This window comes from Hevea brasiliensis, chromosome 4 (assembly GCF_030052815.1).
Source record: "Hevea brasiliensis isolate MT/VB/25A 57/8 chromosome 4, ASM3005281v1, whole genome shotgun sequence".
Classification (NCBI taxonomy): Eukaryota; Viridiplantae; Streptophyta; class Magnoliopsida; order Malpighiales; family Euphorbiaceae; genus Hevea; species Hevea brasiliensis.
In genome coordinates this window covers 101,414,296-101,432,927 of record NC_079496.1, presented here as the reverse complement: position 1 = coordinate 101,432,927, position 18,632 = coordinate 101,414,296, and the positions used below count along the sequence as shown (strand labels likewise).

At 30.7% G+C, this 18,632-nt stretch overlaps 3 protein-coding genes across 3 annotated transcripts; 1 reads left to right on the top strand and 2 right to left on the bottom strand.

The window, feature by feature from the left end:
- Window positions 1-5,704: 5,704 nt before the first annotated feature.
- LOC110664860 (polyadenylate-binding protein-interacting protein 5) lies at window positions 5,705-8,984 on the top strand. The gene is made up of 3 exons (XM_058145756.1): window positions 5,705-5,855; window positions 6,662-7,105; window positions 8,490-8,984. Exons 2-3 carry the CDS (start codon window positions 6,686-6,688, stop codon window positions 8,658-8,660), a joined length of 591 nt encoding a protein of 196 aa, XP_058001739.1. The 5' UTR covers window positions 5,705-5,855; window positions 6,662-6,685; the 3' UTR covers window positions 8,661-8,984.
- Window positions 8,985-10,638: 1,654 nt separating this feature from the next.
- LOC110664859 (disease resistance protein RML1A) lies at window positions 10,639-15,030 on the bottom strand. Its single transcript, XM_058145755.1, has 5 exons — window positions 14,504-15,030; window positions 13,047-14,109; window positions 12,596-12,931; window positions 11,680-12,507; window positions 10,639-11,592 (listed from the first exon to the last, which is right to left on the bottom strand). Exons 1-5 carry the CDS (start codon window positions 14,983-14,985, stop codon window positions 10,822-10,824), a joined length of 3,480 nt encoding a protein of 1,159 aa, XP_058001738.1. The 5' UTR covers window positions 14,986-15,030; the 3' UTR covers window positions 10,639-10,821.
- A 1,420-nt stretch (window positions 15,031-16,450) lies between these two features.
- On the bottom strand, window positions 16,451-16,900 carry LOC131179475 (secreted RxLR effector protein 161-like). Its single transcript, XM_058146331.1, has one exon. It carries the CDS (start codon window positions 16,898-16,900, stop codon window positions 16,451-16,453), a length of 450 nt encoding a protein of 149 aa, XP_058002314.1.
- Between the last annotated feature and the right edge of the window lie 1,732 nt (window positions 16,901-18,632).

The window sequence follows — 18,632 nt, the reverse complement described above, 5'->3', positions numbered from 1 at the left end:
TTGTGTGTAGCAAAGTTCTTCGGCTCTTGGCATTACAAACCCTGGGAACAGTCTAAAGACCCAACTAATTATCAAAGCATTTTGATTGAAACTGGCTCAATCAAAATAAAACACTTCCCAGAAAACTCTCCCTCTCCAAATTACTCAACTTGCACCATCGTTAAAGTTATCCACCCAATAAATTGGGGACAAAACCTTTCACTTCCCAAAAAATTTCAAGCCAGATATGGAAAAAGCCTTCCTGCTAACCAAACTTTCACTTACTGGGATTACCACCAAGCCTGAATTAATGCCTTTTTAATCCAAAACTCCAATTTAACTCATACCTTGCTCTTCTTCTTCAACACTGTCTCTACTTTTCACTTTTCCAGATGATTTGCTCAATGGTGGGCATGGATGGAAACCACACCTGAAATCTTACCTTTTGAGATTTATCAAGGGTATGCCACTTTTAAAGCTTAATATGTCCCTCCACCAGAAGAAGACTTATTTCACCCATTAACTCTTTTTGCTTCAAAGTTCTTTGTTCCTTGGGTTCTCATCTGGGAATATAACTTTAAACCTAGACAACTTATTCAAGGCCATGTTTTGATCCGAAGATTCAAGATCAAATGGTGGTTTAAGTTTCAGAAAACTGAAAAGGCCTCCTTAGCAACTATGGAAAAATGGCTTCTAAAGCAGTCTGAGGACCGTCAAAAGCAACTTCCCTCTACTCCAACTTCAACTTTCCTTGCATAGAAATCTCGTGCAAGTGCTCTACTTGCCCAAGCTAAAATGGAGGAAGAATATTTCAATATAATGAAGTAACTATTATCAAGCAAGATAGATTTTTCTACAACTTCTAGGAAAGCCAGCACCTCATCAGAAGCAATCAGTCTTGGAAATGACAATGAAGATAACTGTTTCGGCATTTTCTTCACTTTAAAGCACTTCTGAATCATCACATGAATACAAGAGTTTTCACTTTTGGCAGACTTCACATATTTTCACTTTGACAAAGCTACAAAAAAAGGCATTTTTCTGTAGACTTTATTTAACTTCTCCACTTCACATGCCTACAGAGAAATTCACTTTCGGCCAACTCTACCAACTTTTCACATGTATAATAGTAACTTCCAATTATTGTAAAGCACCCTCCTTCACCTATAAAAGGAGAGGTTGTGCTCAAGACTTGGGTAGAATTTTCCCATAAGAGTTTCCCTTACTAAGTTTTAGTTCTCTCCCTTTTCCTCATCTGATATTCCTTCTCTTGTATTACCTTTTTAACTTGAAATTCTATCTCCATATGTGAGTAATTTTAACTTCTAATCAAAGATTATTTTCAAGAAAATCTTTCTTTCAGTTTGCATACTATACCAGTGGCTGGTTCTACCGCCCATGTTTTATGCTTTAATTGTTTTATTTTGATTTAGAGGTTAGTTTTACCACCCATATTTTATGCTTTAATTGTTTCATTTTGATTATTTAGTTATATACCAGTGTCTGGTTCTACTGCCCATCTTTTATGCTATTGATCATATCTTATGCATTGATTATATTTTATGCTTTGATTTATTAATTCATTCCTCTTTGTTTAGTTTCGTATTAACTAATGATCTTTCTCTATCTTCATTAAATTAATCCTTGCTCTATTTGTTATCCCTTGGATCTGGGTGTCTATATATATATATATATATATATATATATATATTATGGTTAAAAATTATTTTTTAAAATTTATAGTTAAATTTAATTTAAATCAGTGAACGCAATGTAATTTTGATTGTTGGTCTTTCTTTTAGTCAATTGACATAATATAATTTTGATCGTCAATTTATTTTAATTTTTATCGCTTATTAACAGTATATATTTAAGATTATGCTAAAATTTTTAAAAATTATGGGATTGACTATAATAGTAAAAAGTTGAAAAAAATTTATTTAAATTTTTTAAAGAAATATGAATAATAAAAAAAAGTTAGAAACAGAAAGTATTATACTTAATAAAATAGGTATTTTGAATTTGTTTAGGTAAAATGAAAGATATTATTAATAATTAAGAACGCATTTTATTTACTTAAATACATATAATTAAAATATAATAAAGATGTTCTCTTTTTTCAGATATTTGCATAATTTTAATTTAGATTCTTATTTTAATTTTCTTTATTTTGTTATATTATTACATTTGTTACGAAAAAAAAGTTATTAATTTTACATATAAAAAAATTAAATTAAAAGTAAGTATAATTAGTATAGACAACATGCAACCAAGAGCGGAGCTGTGTGTACAATTTTTTTTTTTTTAAAATACCACATTCAAACACATTTGGACGGTAGACTGGAATCACATTCAATTTTCAATTGAAATTGATTCAGCAATATATCAATTCCATGAGTAATTAATCTCACGTACCACCGTGAAAAATTAATATGAAGAAACATATTAGTTATAAAAATTAACACGGAGTATTATGAGTTTCTTTTTTTTGTTTGTCGTCAAGGTATAAGAGAAAAGGGGAGGAGAATCTTCGAACTTAGTTTGACTAGGTTTCGAGAAGTGCCTTATGCCATCAAGTTAGGCGTGCAAAATACCAATTCCAATTGCATTATGAAAAACATAAAGATGCCTCCAATTTCAAAAAATAGGCAATCAAACAACACTTTAAAAAATAAAAATTTATTGAGAGCAATTGTAAATTTAATATTGTAGTGAGAATTTATTATTTAATAAAATAATTTTTATAATTATATTATTGTAACGTATTAAAAATTTATATGTATTGTTATTTTTTTAATAAATAATTTATTATTAAATATAATATTTTCTTTTTTTAAAAATAAAATTAAATAAAAAATTTTATCCTATTAGCTCAATTTTTTGACTTCACCCATACAGTCAAGGCTTAAACAAATATATATCAAATCTTCAAAAAGGGGCAAGTTACTAGAATTTTCATTGCCTACATAACAAATTAACTTAACTTACAAGACATCAGTACAGATGATGAATAACGTTTTGGCTTTCTGGATTCTGACCTTTTAGAAAACAACCCATGGACGATCATATTCCATGATTTTATAAAGAACTAGTTAATCTGTTATTGCACAAGCAACAAGACAGAAATGAATTCTACTTGTTAAAAAAAAATGTTCTTTCTTCGAAAATCCAAAACCCATGTGAAGTGGTAAGTGGCGTCAGCGACGGATTTAGAAGAAAAAGAATTCCGAGCTTAAATTATATAGTATATTTGGTGGATTAATAATACACATAATATTCATACAAAAGCAATTGGATTTTAAATTTAAGTAGATAAAGTCCATATATTTTATGGATAAAAATGAATTTATATCATAAACATATAATAATTTGTTTAATATATACGGGTCATTTGATTTTTTATTAATAAAAATATATTTTTTATTAAAAAAAATTTAATACTTAAATTAATGAGCATCGGTCTAAGCAAATATACAAATAGGTAAGAGCATTTTATGAAAAAGAGGGGTCAATCAATTGACCTTTCTTTTATTGCAGTGAATTGATTGGCGTGTGCCTATATGGTGTGCGCTGTCGACCTAAGGATAATTCCAAGTGGACTATGCAGGTTATTCCGCAAGAAGGAGGGAAAAAAAAATCATATAAACATCCATTTACTTCATAAGAAATATTTTAAAAAACTTTTTTTATTTTTTTTATATTAAAAAAATTAGTTAATTAAAATTAAAGAAAAATTAAATTATTTTTAAAGAAAATAATTTTTATTTTTTAAAGGAATATGTCATTTTTCTTCTTTTTAAATTTTAAAAATTTTATTAAAATATGTATATATTTATATTTATATAAAATAAATATATCATTAATTTAACATTACAACTAAATAACAAAAATATTTTCATGAAAAATAATTTTTTAAAAAATATTTTTCATATACAAGTTATTTTTCGTGAAACAAACGGAGCCTAAAGAATGATACATAATTATTAAACTCGAATTAAACTAATTGATCAAATAGATGAATTGGATCCCAAGTTCAACCGTTCAAAAAAAATTTTTTTTTCTTTAAGAGTTGGTAAGAGAAATTAAGCTCAAACCTTCATAAAAATTTTTTAAGATAAAAACTAACTCGGGTAGCTTAACAGTTATGTGTTTATTATTTTTAATATAATAAATTTTATAAAATAATATATTATTTTTAACATATATTTAATATTTTATAAATATTAAAAAGATAGTCACATATTTATTTATAGGAATTAATTTTTATGCTTTATATTATTCAAATACTTCTATATAAAAATTTGATTTTAAATATTTAAAATTTAATTATAATATATATATATAATTAATTTTTTAATAATTCACTAGTTGAATCATTAACCCATACACTTATTTATTCATTTATCTATCCACTATTTCTCTACTGAGTCAACCACTGAGCTAAGTTTAACAACACTGAACACAGTGTGACCTATAGAAGAACAAGTGATCCTGGAATGGAGATAATATATCCATTAGAGAGAGAAAAAATAAAAGAAGAGGAAAAACAAGTGAACTTCTAAGTTGCATATTACTTAGAATCTTACACAGGCTTAGCCCTGGCCACACCAGTCGCAATGCAGAGGCATTTAATTCAACATTTTGCTTATCCTCTCTGTTCAATTTCTAAGGAATTGTATTGGTAAAGAAACTAACAATCATTCTCCTTTATTGGAACCCATATGAGAAAAAAAAAAAATTATCACAAATACAAAATTTAGCTTAGACATTACAAATAGAAAATATGGATCAAACTAAAGCTCAACCAAAAGAACTCAAAATCCATTTTAAAGAGGCATTCTAAACAAATGGATTTCGAAAAGAAGAAGAATTGAACGAACACATGAACATATCCTTATAGACGGTGACAGAATTAAAATTTTAATTTAGGATATCTAATTAAAATATATAATTTATTAATAAATTATTTATTTAAATATAAATTAAAATAATTAACTAACTAATGACGATAATTATTTCATAATTATAAAATAAAATTTATATAAAATTATTATTAAATTCACTTAAAATTTTTAAAATTATATATTTATTAAAATTTAATATAAAAATAAAAAAATTGTTATTAAATTCTTAAAAATTTTCAAAATTTTAAGAGAGCTCAATACCATCATTGGCCAACCGCTGGCTCTGTCCTGCTCATAGAACAAAAGAACTATTTGCCAACATAAGCAGAAGAACGATTGCCATGGTCATTGTCAGGTCTTGCCTCATCCTCGTTTCAGCTGCCGTATAACGTATACCTTCGTCAGTTGATTTGAAAAACGACACCGTTTGGCTCATTGGAATACAAGTTGTTGCTGCTGTTTAAACGCTCAATTGCATCGTTATATTTATTAAAAACATCTAATTTAATTATTTTTAATTTTTTTATTAAACTTCTTATTTTTTAATTTAAATAAAAAAATTGATTTTAAAATTGAAAAATTATTCTTATTTTTAATTTAAATTAAAAAATTTAATTAATAAATTTATATTTTTAATTAAATTAATTTAAATTAAATAAAAAATTTAAAAAAACTAAATTAAACTTTCCCAACTAAACATTTTATCTTTATACACTTTAAGCAAAAGGGCGAGTTTTTATTATTAAAAATTCATTAAAAAAAAATCCACCAATAATAATAATAATAATAATAATAATAATAATATTATTATTATTATTATTATTATTATTATTATTATTAATTATTATTATTATTATTTCTCAATCACTCTCTTCCTCTCCGATCTCTAAAAGGGAAAGTATAAAGGAATTTAGGGTTTCATTTCTTCCGAGAAATCCCCCATTTGGCCTCTATCATCCATTCTTGCGCCTGGTACTTTTTGATTTCCTCGTAGATTTTACGTATTTGTCTCTATAATTATGTTCTTCAATTCTTGTTTATGCTTTGATTATTGTGATGAAATGAAGATCGGCATTGGTATTGATCTTACTTGAATTGAGTATGATCCAGGTTTACGTTTTTCTTTTAGGGTTGATCGTCTTTTAGAAGCATCAATTCCACGTTCATAAACGATCATGATTATTTTTTTGGATCGTTTAACCGGATTATGTATTGAGTTTAGTATAATTGTTGGAACTCGGTGATAGAGAAAGATTTGGGAATGTTGCATTTTAGGTGGAGGTACATGGGAAGAACTTGCAGTTTATTGAAAAGTGAAAAAAATTCTTTTCCTGATTGTGATTCTGATCTTTGTATATTTTTTATATTCCTTTCTTGAGGAAATGTTCAAAATTACGAAGGAAAAAAAAAAAGAAAAGCTTTTTTTTTTGGATATGAAATTGGGTACTTATTTTTCCTTGGATTGATGGATCTAAAAGGTCTAAAATATTGAAGCTTTTTTTTTCTTTTTTTTTTTTCCAAAGTTGGTGATTTTGAGTATTTACTGATATTGTAATATATTTTTTAAGAGGTCAAATGATTGTCCTGGACTAGCATTATCTTAATATCCTTTCATATTTTTCATTGTTTTGATCCCTATGCAGCTCAATTTAGGAGATATTAAGTCTTTAAAACGTTTATTAAATTGGAATTTTCTAAAGATTGTTTCATGATATGAAAAATGGTTTTTCTGTATGAATAATGGTTTTTCTGTGTGCTGTTTGTTTTGAGTCAAACAGTGATCTGATTTCCTTATTAAAGCAATGAAGCCAGGAGTATCGACATTGAACCCTTATGCTGCATCATACATACCGTTGTCTAAAAGAGAAGCAGCAGAAGAAATTGAAGTTCCTGGAGTGACCACCAAAGTTTCTCAGATTGGCAATCAAACTGTCTTGAATGGACCTGCGGAGCATACTACTCAGAACAGGCAGCACAGTCAATCTTCTTCCATTCCTCAAGTATCTATATTGAAAAGTCACCCTGCCCATGGCGTTTATGATTCATCATCTCAAAATTTAAATGATTTGACAGACAAGCAGATGATGGATGAGGAATTTGACGTGGATTTGGAATATCTTCAAATGACATTTCCTGGCATTTCTGATGAGTCTCTTAATGATGTCTATATGGCAAACATGGGTGACTTGGAGGCCACTATTGATATGTTGAACCAACTTGAGGTAAATTATATGTCTTTTTTTTTTTCTTTGGGTTGGGGTGGGAGGGTGGTTGGGTGGTTTTGGGTATGTTTGATCCACAAATTTGGCTGCACATGATGACATGAGATGATGCATATTTCCAAATAGTGAAATGATAGAGGAACTCGCTACATTGGTAATCTATGAAAATATGTTTTGGATTTTGATTAGGGAGATTAAATCATTAAACTAGTGCAAAGCAAATCCAACTTGAAATATTGAGTTTGTAAGTACTATAAGCTGATATGTACACTATTTCTTCTTCTTCTTTCTTTCTCTCTTTCCCAGTTCTTTCTACTATTCTTCTTCTTTCCTCAAATTGCATATGCTTGCTCATATAATCGATGTTTTACTCGCTTCTCTTTGCTTCTTCAATATCATTTGTTGATTCTCACAACTTTTTGATCCATTAAAGTATTTATTTATTTTTTTTCAATGTGCTAGCTTGCTTTGTTTTCTATTCCCACGCCATTTCCTAAACATGAGATTTGACATAAATGATATGTCCATAAAGTGTGTTAAGTGATACTCCCTATGTCCCACAAAGATAGACTTAATTCTATTTTCACATGGATTAAGAAAATGTAATTAATATAGTGAAAGCAATAAATTTTATTTCTTCTTTTACTAATATACTCTCCATTTATATTGATCCATTAAAAATTAAATAACTCATGGTACTAAATTATTCTTGAAAGTAATATGTTTTACATTTTCAATGCATATTAAATAAGGATAAATTAGTAAGTTAATAAATAAACTACTATTTGAAAGAAGGAAAGTGACCTATAATTTGGGACATATAAAAAAGAAAAGTAAGCATATCTTTGTAGGACGGAGGGATTATAAAAGAAACTCCTTGCTTAGAGTTAGTGGGACTGTTTTATCATTTTGTTTGCTATCCTCTTCTGGCCAAAAGTTTATGCACATGTTCCCATCCACATAAAAAAATCTCATTAAAATTAATATTTTATTTTGGTCAGATCTGTTGTTATGCTGTTCTGATCAAATGTTTGGCAGTCAACTACAATTTAAAGACTGATTTTAATCCATACCAAACTTATTGGCAAACTGATGTGTTGAAAAGCCCTGTGGGACTTAGATTTATTGTAGAATTACATTTTAAAAATTCCATTTTCATTGACTTGAAAAGCCCAGCTTGGCTCTGTGGTGTGCAAAATCCAGAACTATAAAACACAGCTGCTAGAATAAGCTTGTTAGATCCAGTTTTGTCAGAAGTGCTGTTTTGATGCTTTGGATTTTGAGCACAGCTGTTTCACTGTAATGCCAAACTCCCTCCTAATTTTGTAAATCTGGGCCTGATAGCATTTTGGATTATACAAATGTGTGATTTTTGTGTATGCAGTTTGACACTTTTGAGTCTCCTGAAAATCTTCCCGACACCTTGGACATTGGGGATGTCTCTGAATTTGGGTCTTCAGCTGAGTGTTCATTCGTGAAACTAAAGAATGTTGTGGGTGATGCCAGCACCTCTTCCTCCTGTTCTGCTGCCTCAGAGTCGGTTACTGTCACCTGATTGACTTGGTGATACTTCAATTCTTCTTTGTGTTTCTTAAATTTGTGTATAACAAAAATATAAGTAGGAAATATTCCTTTGAGATGGGAGAGAGATGCAAATATTGCTTGTTTATGGTTGTATAGTTCTCAGGTGCTTGTTCCCTGTATTCCCTTTTGCTTTCTGGGTTCTGTCATGGGTGAAAAAGCCCCTTTGAGAGATAAGCATGCAGGATAATAGTATAGTCTGAAAGGGAAGTGATATTTGGCTCCTTGACAATGATTTTGATTTTGACATGGTAGGCTATCTTATATAGAAAATTTGACATCAAAGTGAAATTCCTTACACTGTTTGTTTTGAGAGAATTAAGGGGAAATGAAAAGAAAGGAAATAATAGTGAAAGTAAATTTTGTTTCCTTTAATGAGACACCCAAACAGACAATGAGAATCTAATTGGGTACTGATCATCTGATCCCAGTGCCCACTCTTTTTCATCACTTTTAACACATCTAAAACAAATTACCTGTTTTTTTTTTTTTTTGTTCTCATCAGGTAAAACCTATGATACTGCACTTGCATTATGAAATTCTACCAAATCATACTCTTGAAATACACTAATCCAGTGTTTTGGTAAGTTTATGAAGAAGTTTAAGAAAGAGAAGAAAAGCCACTAGCTGGCCAAAGTTGAAGACTTCGGCTGACCAAGCTCCAACTCCTAGGCATCTACAAAGATAGAGATTGGTGATGGAGAGGACAGGAATGAATTCCCTCCGAAAATTACACTAATTTTATTAGTATTTTTAATATTTAAATTTACTATAAATTTAATTAAAATTTATCAAATTCGTGTCAAATTTAATTATTATCATTTGAATAATATTCAAAATCTTTTAATTTTATATATTTTATTACTAATCCATATAAAAATTTATTTTTAATAATAATTTATATTTAAAAATTTAAGATGGGTATTTATTTAAATAATAATAATAATAATAATAATAATAATAATTAGTTAAATAAATTCGGATAATAAATATTTAATACTCAAATTTAATATAGATATATACAAGGTAAAACTACTTTGCTTTATTAGACGTTGATATACTCAATATTGAAATCTTAACCATTAAAATTTTGTGGGAGATATAACTGCCTGCCTATTAAGTCAATATTAGACTTAGTAATAACGGTACAAATCCTCCTCTCATATTTTCCCTTCTTTTTAACAAATGTCATTTTTATTTTTCACTGGTTGTCTATAGACGCTGATACAAATGTTGATGCAGCGTGTTAGCTAATATTAACATTGGAGAATCGCAGAAGAACCAGATTGATTACTATGGTTTCCCTCCTCTCAAATGCCAAAGATCCCCCAAATCTAGAGTTATAATTTTGTAATAAAACTGACCACATGTAATTTATCTATCGATTTTTTAAAATAAAGTAGCATACTTTGTTTTAATACCAATTAACCATAGAAATTGCCAAATTTCTAACAAGTTATACTCTTTGAAATCATGATTAAAACAAGGAATATTTTTTACTTAAAGTTCAATCTAGCCATATATTTATTGGGAAGTTCAATTTAATTTATTTTTAATTTTTTATTCAATTTAGTTTAAAAATTTTTAATTTAAGTTTAATTTAGCCCAAAAATAAAAAAAGTCAAGAAATTAAGATTTTTAATTTTTAAACTTAAATTAATAAATCAAGAAATTTAGTCTTAAAATTAAGAAATTAAGTTTCTTAATTTTTTATTTAAATTTAAAAATCAAAAAATTTAGTCAATAAATTTTAATTTTTGAGTTAAATTGAAAAAAAATAAAAATAAACTAAATTAAACTTCTTTAATAAATAAAAGGGCTAAATTGAATATTTTACATATAAATCTCATTATAAATTTATGTTTAAATTAAATTTAAACAAGAAAAATTCAATTTATTTACTTAGGTGCAGCTATATTACAAATAAAATAAAAAACTTTAAAAACAAAAGCTTTGTCAACATCATCAAAAAAAGAATATCATCAAGAGGATACAATTGTAAAAAAATAATGTTAAAATTTATAGCCTCATAACTCTATAAATGATTCAACATTATTAATTATACATAATTATAATAAAAATATTATTAGAAGAGTTTTCCAATAATATTACCAAAAGGGAAGTTGGAAAATTTGTTAGTGACAACTTTGCATTATTTTATTGTTGTTCTTTTTCCTCCGTGTGACAGCTAAATGTTTCATTCTCTTCCTCTTGTTCCACTTCTTCCCCAAGAGAGCTAAATGCTTCACAGGGATCAGCCTCATCCTGGTCAGATGCAAAAGTTTCATATGCTTGCTCTTCCTCCTCAACAAAGCACTGGACTCACCCACATTCTTAGTACTTGGCTTATCATAGATATCACTATCTTCTTTACTTAAGGAGGACTGGGTTGGATCCCAAGAGGAAACGTAATCCCACTCATCATCACCATCATCATTGTAAAGTAGTTGGACCCCACACTTGTTAACCTTGGAAGAAGGTGAAGGCTTTTCACAGGAATCTTGAATGAAAAATTCAATCAATAACTCATTGTAGCAGCACATGCTCTCTCCTTTGCCTTTGATTTTGAGAATAACATCGCTATTATAGGACAAGAACATGTGTTCCATTTTAGGAACCACATTCCTCTCCCAATAGTGGAAACATGCAGATATGTGACAGCTTTCACCACAGTTGGATTTGAATTGGCATTCCAATCTCATCCACCTTTCTTCATCAAGTTTGGTTTTGCCATATTCAAAAACAGCACAGAATGTGAAACCCAACAACTCCTTGTGCCAATTTGAAGGCAGCGGAATTGCAATCGAGAAACCTGTGCTCTGATGTTGAATCCACTTTGGAATCTTACTTCCAGGAAGAACAACTACAAACTGCTTTCCCAGAAATTCAGTGCTTTTTCCAATTTCCTGCATTGTTGAATTCCAAATAAGTGAGACACGCACACACAGACACAGAGCGAGAGAGAAAGAGAGAGAGAGAGAGAGAGAGAGCACCTCATGAAATTGGACTACAGTGTGTGCCAAATGTAATGTCCTCTGTTGTGCATGTAACAAAATGTTTCCATGTTCATTCTCATCCAAACTAAAGCAGTTCATGAAAAAGAACCTTCCCCATCCTTCTCTGAGAGCAATCATTGAATTTGAAGCTGTTCGCAGTGATATGCAACCCGTTGCATCTAAACGTTGTAAATGGGGCGGAAGCTCTGGCAAAAATCGAAGCCTTTTGCAGAAGCTCAAGTTGAGTTTTTGAAGCCATGAAAGTTGTTTGATGCTTGAAGGTATGCTCTCGAAATCATTCCCCGTTAGAGATAATCGACGTAACGAGGACAAATGATGAAGATAATTTACATGTTCCCATATATTGATGTATGGACCAGCTATACCAAGAAAGTCAAGATGTTTCAATTGGAAAACAACATTTGGCAGATTCTTTAGCCTTCTGCAGTCACGCAGACTCAATGACCTGAGTTGACAGAGCAATCCAATTGATAATGGTACTTCTTCTATTGCAGTACCTTTCAGACTTAAAAATTCTATACTTGTTGGAACTTCAGGGAACTTGTTGATTTTTGAGCAATTATAGAGGTCAAGATAAAGGAAAGATCTCAAATATTTGGTGCTTGGAACACTTGTAATTTTCTCGCAATTTGCCAAATTCAATGTATGAAGGTTGTTGAGACATCCAATAGATGGAGAAACCTCCTGCAAACTTATGCAGCCTCCACAGTCTATGGTCTCCAGATTTTGGGCCCCTGAGAAGTCTGGCATTTCAATCAGGTGTTCACAATAACGGAGCTTGATTACTTTTAAATTTGCAAGAACCTGTTTAATAAACAAAGAAAGTAAAAGGTTTTGGGTAAATCATTATCACTGAGTTGCATTACGTACAAAGGAAATGTAGAAAGTTTACCTGCACTCCGTTCCAAAGTCTTTCAACACGGCTACCAGACATGTTAAACTTGACAAGCATCTCAGCACGAAAGCTTGATGGCAAAGTTTTCAGAGGATAAAAATGCCACTGGAGATACCTTAGTTCATCAGGAAAAGATACAAGGCCTTCAGGGAACTGCATATTGTTTTCAGGAAATTCAACGTCTTGAATGTACAATGCATCATCTAGACCACTGCCACAATTATAGAATTTGAGCAGTTTAATTCTGTTCATATTGCTGAAAATTGAGGGAGCCAAACTTAGCTTATTTAATTTTGATTTGTCCAGAAATATGCCTTCAACTGCATCAGTTCCCTAACAAACACCAAAACACAAATTAGCAAAATATTTCCTACTATAATAATAATAATAATAATAATAATAATAATAATAATAATAATAATAATAATAATAATAATTCAACACTTACAGTATTTTTTGTCAACACATGGTATATATCTTCATAATTCCACAATCTACTGCGTTTTCCCGGCTCTTTAATACATTCTTGGCGAACAATTTCTCGACCCATTTCTTGCAATAGATTATGCATCTCCACTTTGTCATAAGATATGCTAATCAAAGATTTATCATTTAGCACACTCAAGTTAATTAGAGTTGCGAAACCACATGCATCTAGCAGTTGTTCTATGTGAAACACATGTTCTCCTTTGAAGAAACAAGCAATGTGAAGAAATATTTCCTGCTCCTCAAAATCAAGTCCATCAAAACTTATTCTCAACACATTTTGAATTTTGATATTAGAAGTCTTTTGAAGTTTCTTCAATGCACTTTCCCATTCTATTTTGCTCTTGCCATATAGGAATGAACCCAAAACTTTAAGAGCTAAAGGGTTTCCTCCAGCATAACTTACAACTTCTCTTGAAAGTTTCAAATATTCTCTCTCAGGATGATTTTGTTTAAAGGCAAATAAGTTGAAAAGCCTATGAGCTTCATGCTCCATTAGTGCTTGAACCTCATATATTCCATCAACTCTATCTTGAAATACACCTTTATCTCTACTGGTTATAATGATTCTACTTCCTGCACCAAACCAATCATGTTCTCTAGCTAAAAATTCTATTTGCCTGTAATCATCTACATCATCAAGAATAATAAGAAGCTTTTTGAGACGAAGTTGTTTCATGTTAAAAACCAGTCTTGAGTTGGTATTCCCTTCATTTAGTATTCTGACAAGAAGTTCATCTCGTAATTGCCCTAGATTGCAACCACGGACGTTTTCAAGCAAGTAACTGTCATCAAACTGGGAAGAAAATTTTTCATGTACAACTTCAGCAATAGTTGTTTTGCCTATACCACCCATTCCCCATATTCCAATCATGCGGATATCATTTAATCCAATGCATAATAATGATTCAACCAGTGAAACTCGTAATTCTATTCCAACCAGACCCTTGAAATCATATGAGCATGGATGCCTTAGATGTTTCAAAATTTCCTTGATAACATCTTCAATAAGTTCAGACTCAAGCCTGTAGCACATGAAAACAAACAGTAGCAAGGGGAAACAAATAAATCTATAAAAATTATAATAACAATGAACTATTAATTTGTTTCCGATGTATTAAAAAAGAGAAGAAAGAAAGAATAAGCAAGAGATTAAGCCAAACAAAAGAAGCTAGAGATTGACTCAATCTTTCAATTTGACGACAGCATAAATTGGCATTAAATATTATCACAGATTAGAAATTTTATTATTGCTTTATTTTTAATAAATAATAATCCCAATTTTATCAATCCCAATTCATAATCAAGGAGTTAGCTTAAAAGCAATTTATTGATTAGTTAATCATCAGCGTAAAGTCAGATAAAAACAAATAATTGTACAAGACTTGACAAGTATAAAGGAAGAGTAGTAAAGGTTACCTTGTCTTTGTCAAAACCTCCCCTGAGATATTAGCTACTCTGGTCAACCCAATTCTCCAATTTCGCACCCTTTCTAAATCATTCTCCTTCATATCTTCCTTGATCTTAGCTAATGCCTCTCCAAAACTTCCTGTCTGGTTGTCCACATCTGCAGGATCTACGTGGTAGAAAACAGGAAATACCTTTTGTCCCTGCGTATCCTTGCATTGAAGTATCTTCACCAGTTCATCCAAGCACCACGGTGAAGAGGCATAATTTTTTGACAAGATAATCACTGAAAAATTCGAGGCTTCAATTGCTTTCAAGATTTCTTCCTCAATCTCTTCTCCTCTCTGAAGCCTATTATCCATAAAGGTCGCAATTCCTTGTCGAAGCAATGCAGCGTAGAGATGGCTGGTAAAGTTGTTACGAGTATCTGCACCTCTAAAACTAAGGAAAACTTCATGCTGTATTGGCCGGACACAAGAAGAAAAAGCAGACATATCTGTCAACTAGTTGTGCTGTGTCTAAGTGGAAAACGCTAGTGAGTTGAGTTAAAAAGATGTTGCGTTTATTCAGCTAGCAGACAAAGAAGGCAAGCATCCAAGTTTATATATATATATATATATATATATATATATATATATATATATATAAATTGGCTTTATTTGACTTCTTGTCACCAGAAAGAAAGTCTTCTTTGGCAACTATCTTCGAAATATATTATTCTTCGGCAGCAATCATTGAAATATATTACTATGGACATGACAAATACACAATGCTTAATATATTTGATTATAAAATGTTTAGATGTAGTGGAAACACGATTGATTGTTTCTTTTTTTCCCCTCCCATCCTTGTAGTAGGTGCTAAGCCATGACATTTTTATTTTTGAAAGAGTTTAGAAGGAAGAAAGAAAGAGAGTACGATTTTCGGAGCTAAAATATGTATACTTCATATATATATATATATATAGAGAGAGAGAGAGAAAGAGAGAGAGTATACGGACAAGACAAATACACAATGCTTAATATATTTGATTATATAATGTTCAGCTGTGGTGGAAACACGATTAATTGTTTCTTTTTTCTCCTCCCATGCTTGTAGTAGGTGCTAAGCCATGACATTTTTTATTTTTGAAAGAGTTTAGAAGGAAGAAAGAAAGAGAGTATGATTTTCGGAGTTAAAATATGTATACTTCATATATATATATATATATATATATATAGAGAGAGAGAGAGAGAGAGAGAGAGAGAGAGAGAGAGAGAGAGAGAGAGAGAGTATATGGACAAGACAAATACACAATGCTTAATATATTTGATTATATAATGTTCAGCTGTGGTGGAAACACGATTAATTGTTTCTTTTTGCTCCTCCCATCCTTGTAGTAGTTGCTAAGCCATGACATATTTTTTTTTTGAAAGAGTTTAGAAGGAAGAAAGAGAGTATGATTTTCGGAGTTAAAATATGTATAATTCATATATATATATATATATATATATATATATATATATATATATAGAGAGAGAGAGAGAGAGAGAGAGAGAGAGAGAGAGAGAGAGAGAGAGAGAGAGAGAGAGAGAGAGAGAGAGAGACTTAGGAATGGGAGATAAGGGATATCTATAGATAACTTGAGAATTTAAGGAGATAAGGAATATCTCAACACTCTCCGCCAAGTTAGAGCGTACATGTTATATGCTCTAAACTTGTTACAATTATATTCAACTAGAGACCCTCTATGGAACTTAGTGAAAACATCTACTAACTAGTCACTTGAATTAACAAAAAAATAGTGGCAATACACCCTGATTTGATCTTCTTTCTAATAGAGTGACAATCCACCTTTATATGTTTTATTTTTTCATGAAAAATTGGATTTGATGCAATATGAAGAGCAGCCTGATTGTCACATATTAGTTTCATTTGTTTAACTTCTCCACACTTTAATTCTTGAAGAAGTTGTTTTAACTAGATAAGCTCACGTGTTACTGGAGCCATAGCTCTGTATTTTACTTCTGCACTTAATCTAGCAACTACATCTTGCTTTTTACTCTTACAGGATATTAGATTCCCTCCAATCATAACAAAATATCCTAAAGTAGATCGCTTATGTGCAAGAGAACCTGCCCAATCTGCATCAGAGTACCTAATAACTTGAGAATGACTCTTGTTTTCATATAACAGACTTTGCCCAAGAGGTCCTTTGATATACCTGAGAATGCGAATTACTACATCCCAGTGATCACTACATGGTGCTTGGAGAAACTTAATTACTACACTAACAACAAACGAAATATCTAGATGTGTAATTTTAAGATATTTTAGTTTACCAACTAGCCTCCAATATCTACCAAGATCTTCCAATGGCTCCCCTTGTCCAAGAATAAGCTTGACATTTGGATCCATAGGAGTGTCCATGGGTTTATAGTTTATCATGACATTTTCCTTGAGTATGTCCAAAGCATATTTCCTTTGGGAAATAGCAATACCCGATGTGGACTGTGCTACCTTAATTCCCAAAAGTATTTTAGTTTTCCTAGATCTTTAGTTTGAAAATGACTAAACAAATGTTCTTTGAGCTGAATAATTCCATCATGATCATTTCCTGTTATGACATTGTAATCAACATAGACCACCAGATAAATACATTGACCATGATTACCATGGTAAAAGAATAATGAATGATTAGCTTTACTTTGAGTCATTCTAAACTACTGGACTACAATACTGAACAGTCCAAACCACACCTTTGGAGACTATTTCAAGCCATATAGTGCACGTTGTGGATGACTTACAAAGCTAAACTCCCCTAAGCAACAAATCTTGGAGGTTGCTCCATATATACTTCCTCAGTCAATTCACCATGCAAAAAAGCATTTTTAATATCCAGTTAATGAAATGTCCAGTGATGCATTGCTGCCAAAGAGATAAGTAGTCAGATTGATGTAATTTTAGCTATCGAAAAAAAGGTGTCACCATAATTAATCCCACAAATATGAGTGTAATCTTTGGCACTAAGGCGGGCTTTCAATCTATCCACCTTGCCATCAAAACCTACTTTCACAGTATAAATCTAGTGACACCCAACAATATATTTACCTTATGGCAATGGAACCAATTCCCAAGTACTATTAATATGAAGAGCAGTCATTTCTTCTATCATGGCATCTTGCTACCTTGGATGTTCCAATGCTTAGCTAACAATTTTTTGTATAGAAACATTAGACAAGGTGGAAACAAATATATAATAGAATGGTGATAAATGATAATAACTCAAAAAATTATAAATGGGCTGAGGGTTTCGAGAGGAACAAGTACCTTTGCGAAGGGCAATGGGAGGCGATGTTGTATCTGTTACAAGCATGATCGAAGTAAGTGACAAAGGAACAAGTGATGAGTTATTGGGAGCAGCAAGTGTACCTATATCATGAAGAGAAATATTATTGATGTGGATAGCAAGGAGAGTAGACTTGAAGAGGAGGAGGACTAGGAATACTAACTCTTAATGGGGAAATAAGAGTAGGAACAAGTAAAACATAAAAAATGACTCTTTTAGTTTCTGTGTTTGGTTTAAAATATGGGAGTATTTCAAAGAAAGTTACATCTGCTAAGAGAAAATTTTTTTATTATTGGATCTAACAATTGTAACCTTTTTAAAGGCAGGAGTATCCTAAAAAGACACACTTAATAGATTTAGGTTTGAGTTTGTTTTTCCCAGCAGTGTGATCATGGCCAAAACAGATACAACCAAACAAACGCAATGATAGATGATGGGGTTCTTAATTTGGAAATAAAATTGAGTGAGGACTTTGATGCTATAACATAGAGGAAGGCATTAGGTTAATTAAATAACAAGCAATAAGAACAATATCTGCCAAAAAACGAAGTGAAACATTATTGTGTACAAGTAAAGTATGGGCAGTTTCAATAAGATGCTGATTTATACGTTTAGTAACTCCATTTTGCAGTGGAATATGTGCATAAGAGGTTTGATGAGTCATTCCCTGAAAAGATATGAAATTGGTGAAGGAAGAAGATAAGTATTCTTTTGCATTATCACTGTGTAATACCTTAATTGTAATGCCAAATTGATTATGAATTTCAACACAAAATTTTTGAAAAATAGAGAATAATTTAGAACAATTCTTTA

What these genes read in the sequence shown, in the direction of transcription:
- LOC110664860 (XM_058145756.1), top strand. Translation starts at nt 6,686, where the DNA reads ATGAAGCCAGGAGTATCGACATTGAACCCTTATGCTGCATCATACATA. An exon ending in ATATGTTGAACCAACTTGAG is followed by an intron (nt 7,106 to 8,489) that starts GTAAATTATATG and finishes TTGTGTATGCAG; the next exon opens with TTTGACACTTTTGAGTCTCC.
- LOC110664859 (XM_058145755.1), bottom strand. Translation starts at nt 14,985, where the DNA reads ATGTCTGCTTTTTCTTCTTGTGTCCGGCCAATACAGCATGAAGTTTTC. An exon ending in GAGGTTTTGACAAAGACAAG is followed by an intron (nt 14,110 to 14,503) that starts GTAACCTTTACT and finishes CATGTGCTACAG; the next exon opens with GCTTGAGTCTGAACTTATTG. An exon ending in ATGTGTTGACAAAAAATACT is followed by an intron (nt 12,932 to 13,046) that starts GTAAGTGTTGAA and finishes GGTGTTTGTTAG; the next exon opens with GGAACTGATGCAGTTGAAGG.
- LOC131179475 (XM_058146331.1), bottom strand. Translation starts at nt 16,900, where the DNA reads ATGGACACTCCTATGGATCCAAATGTCAAGCTTATTCTTGGACAAGGG.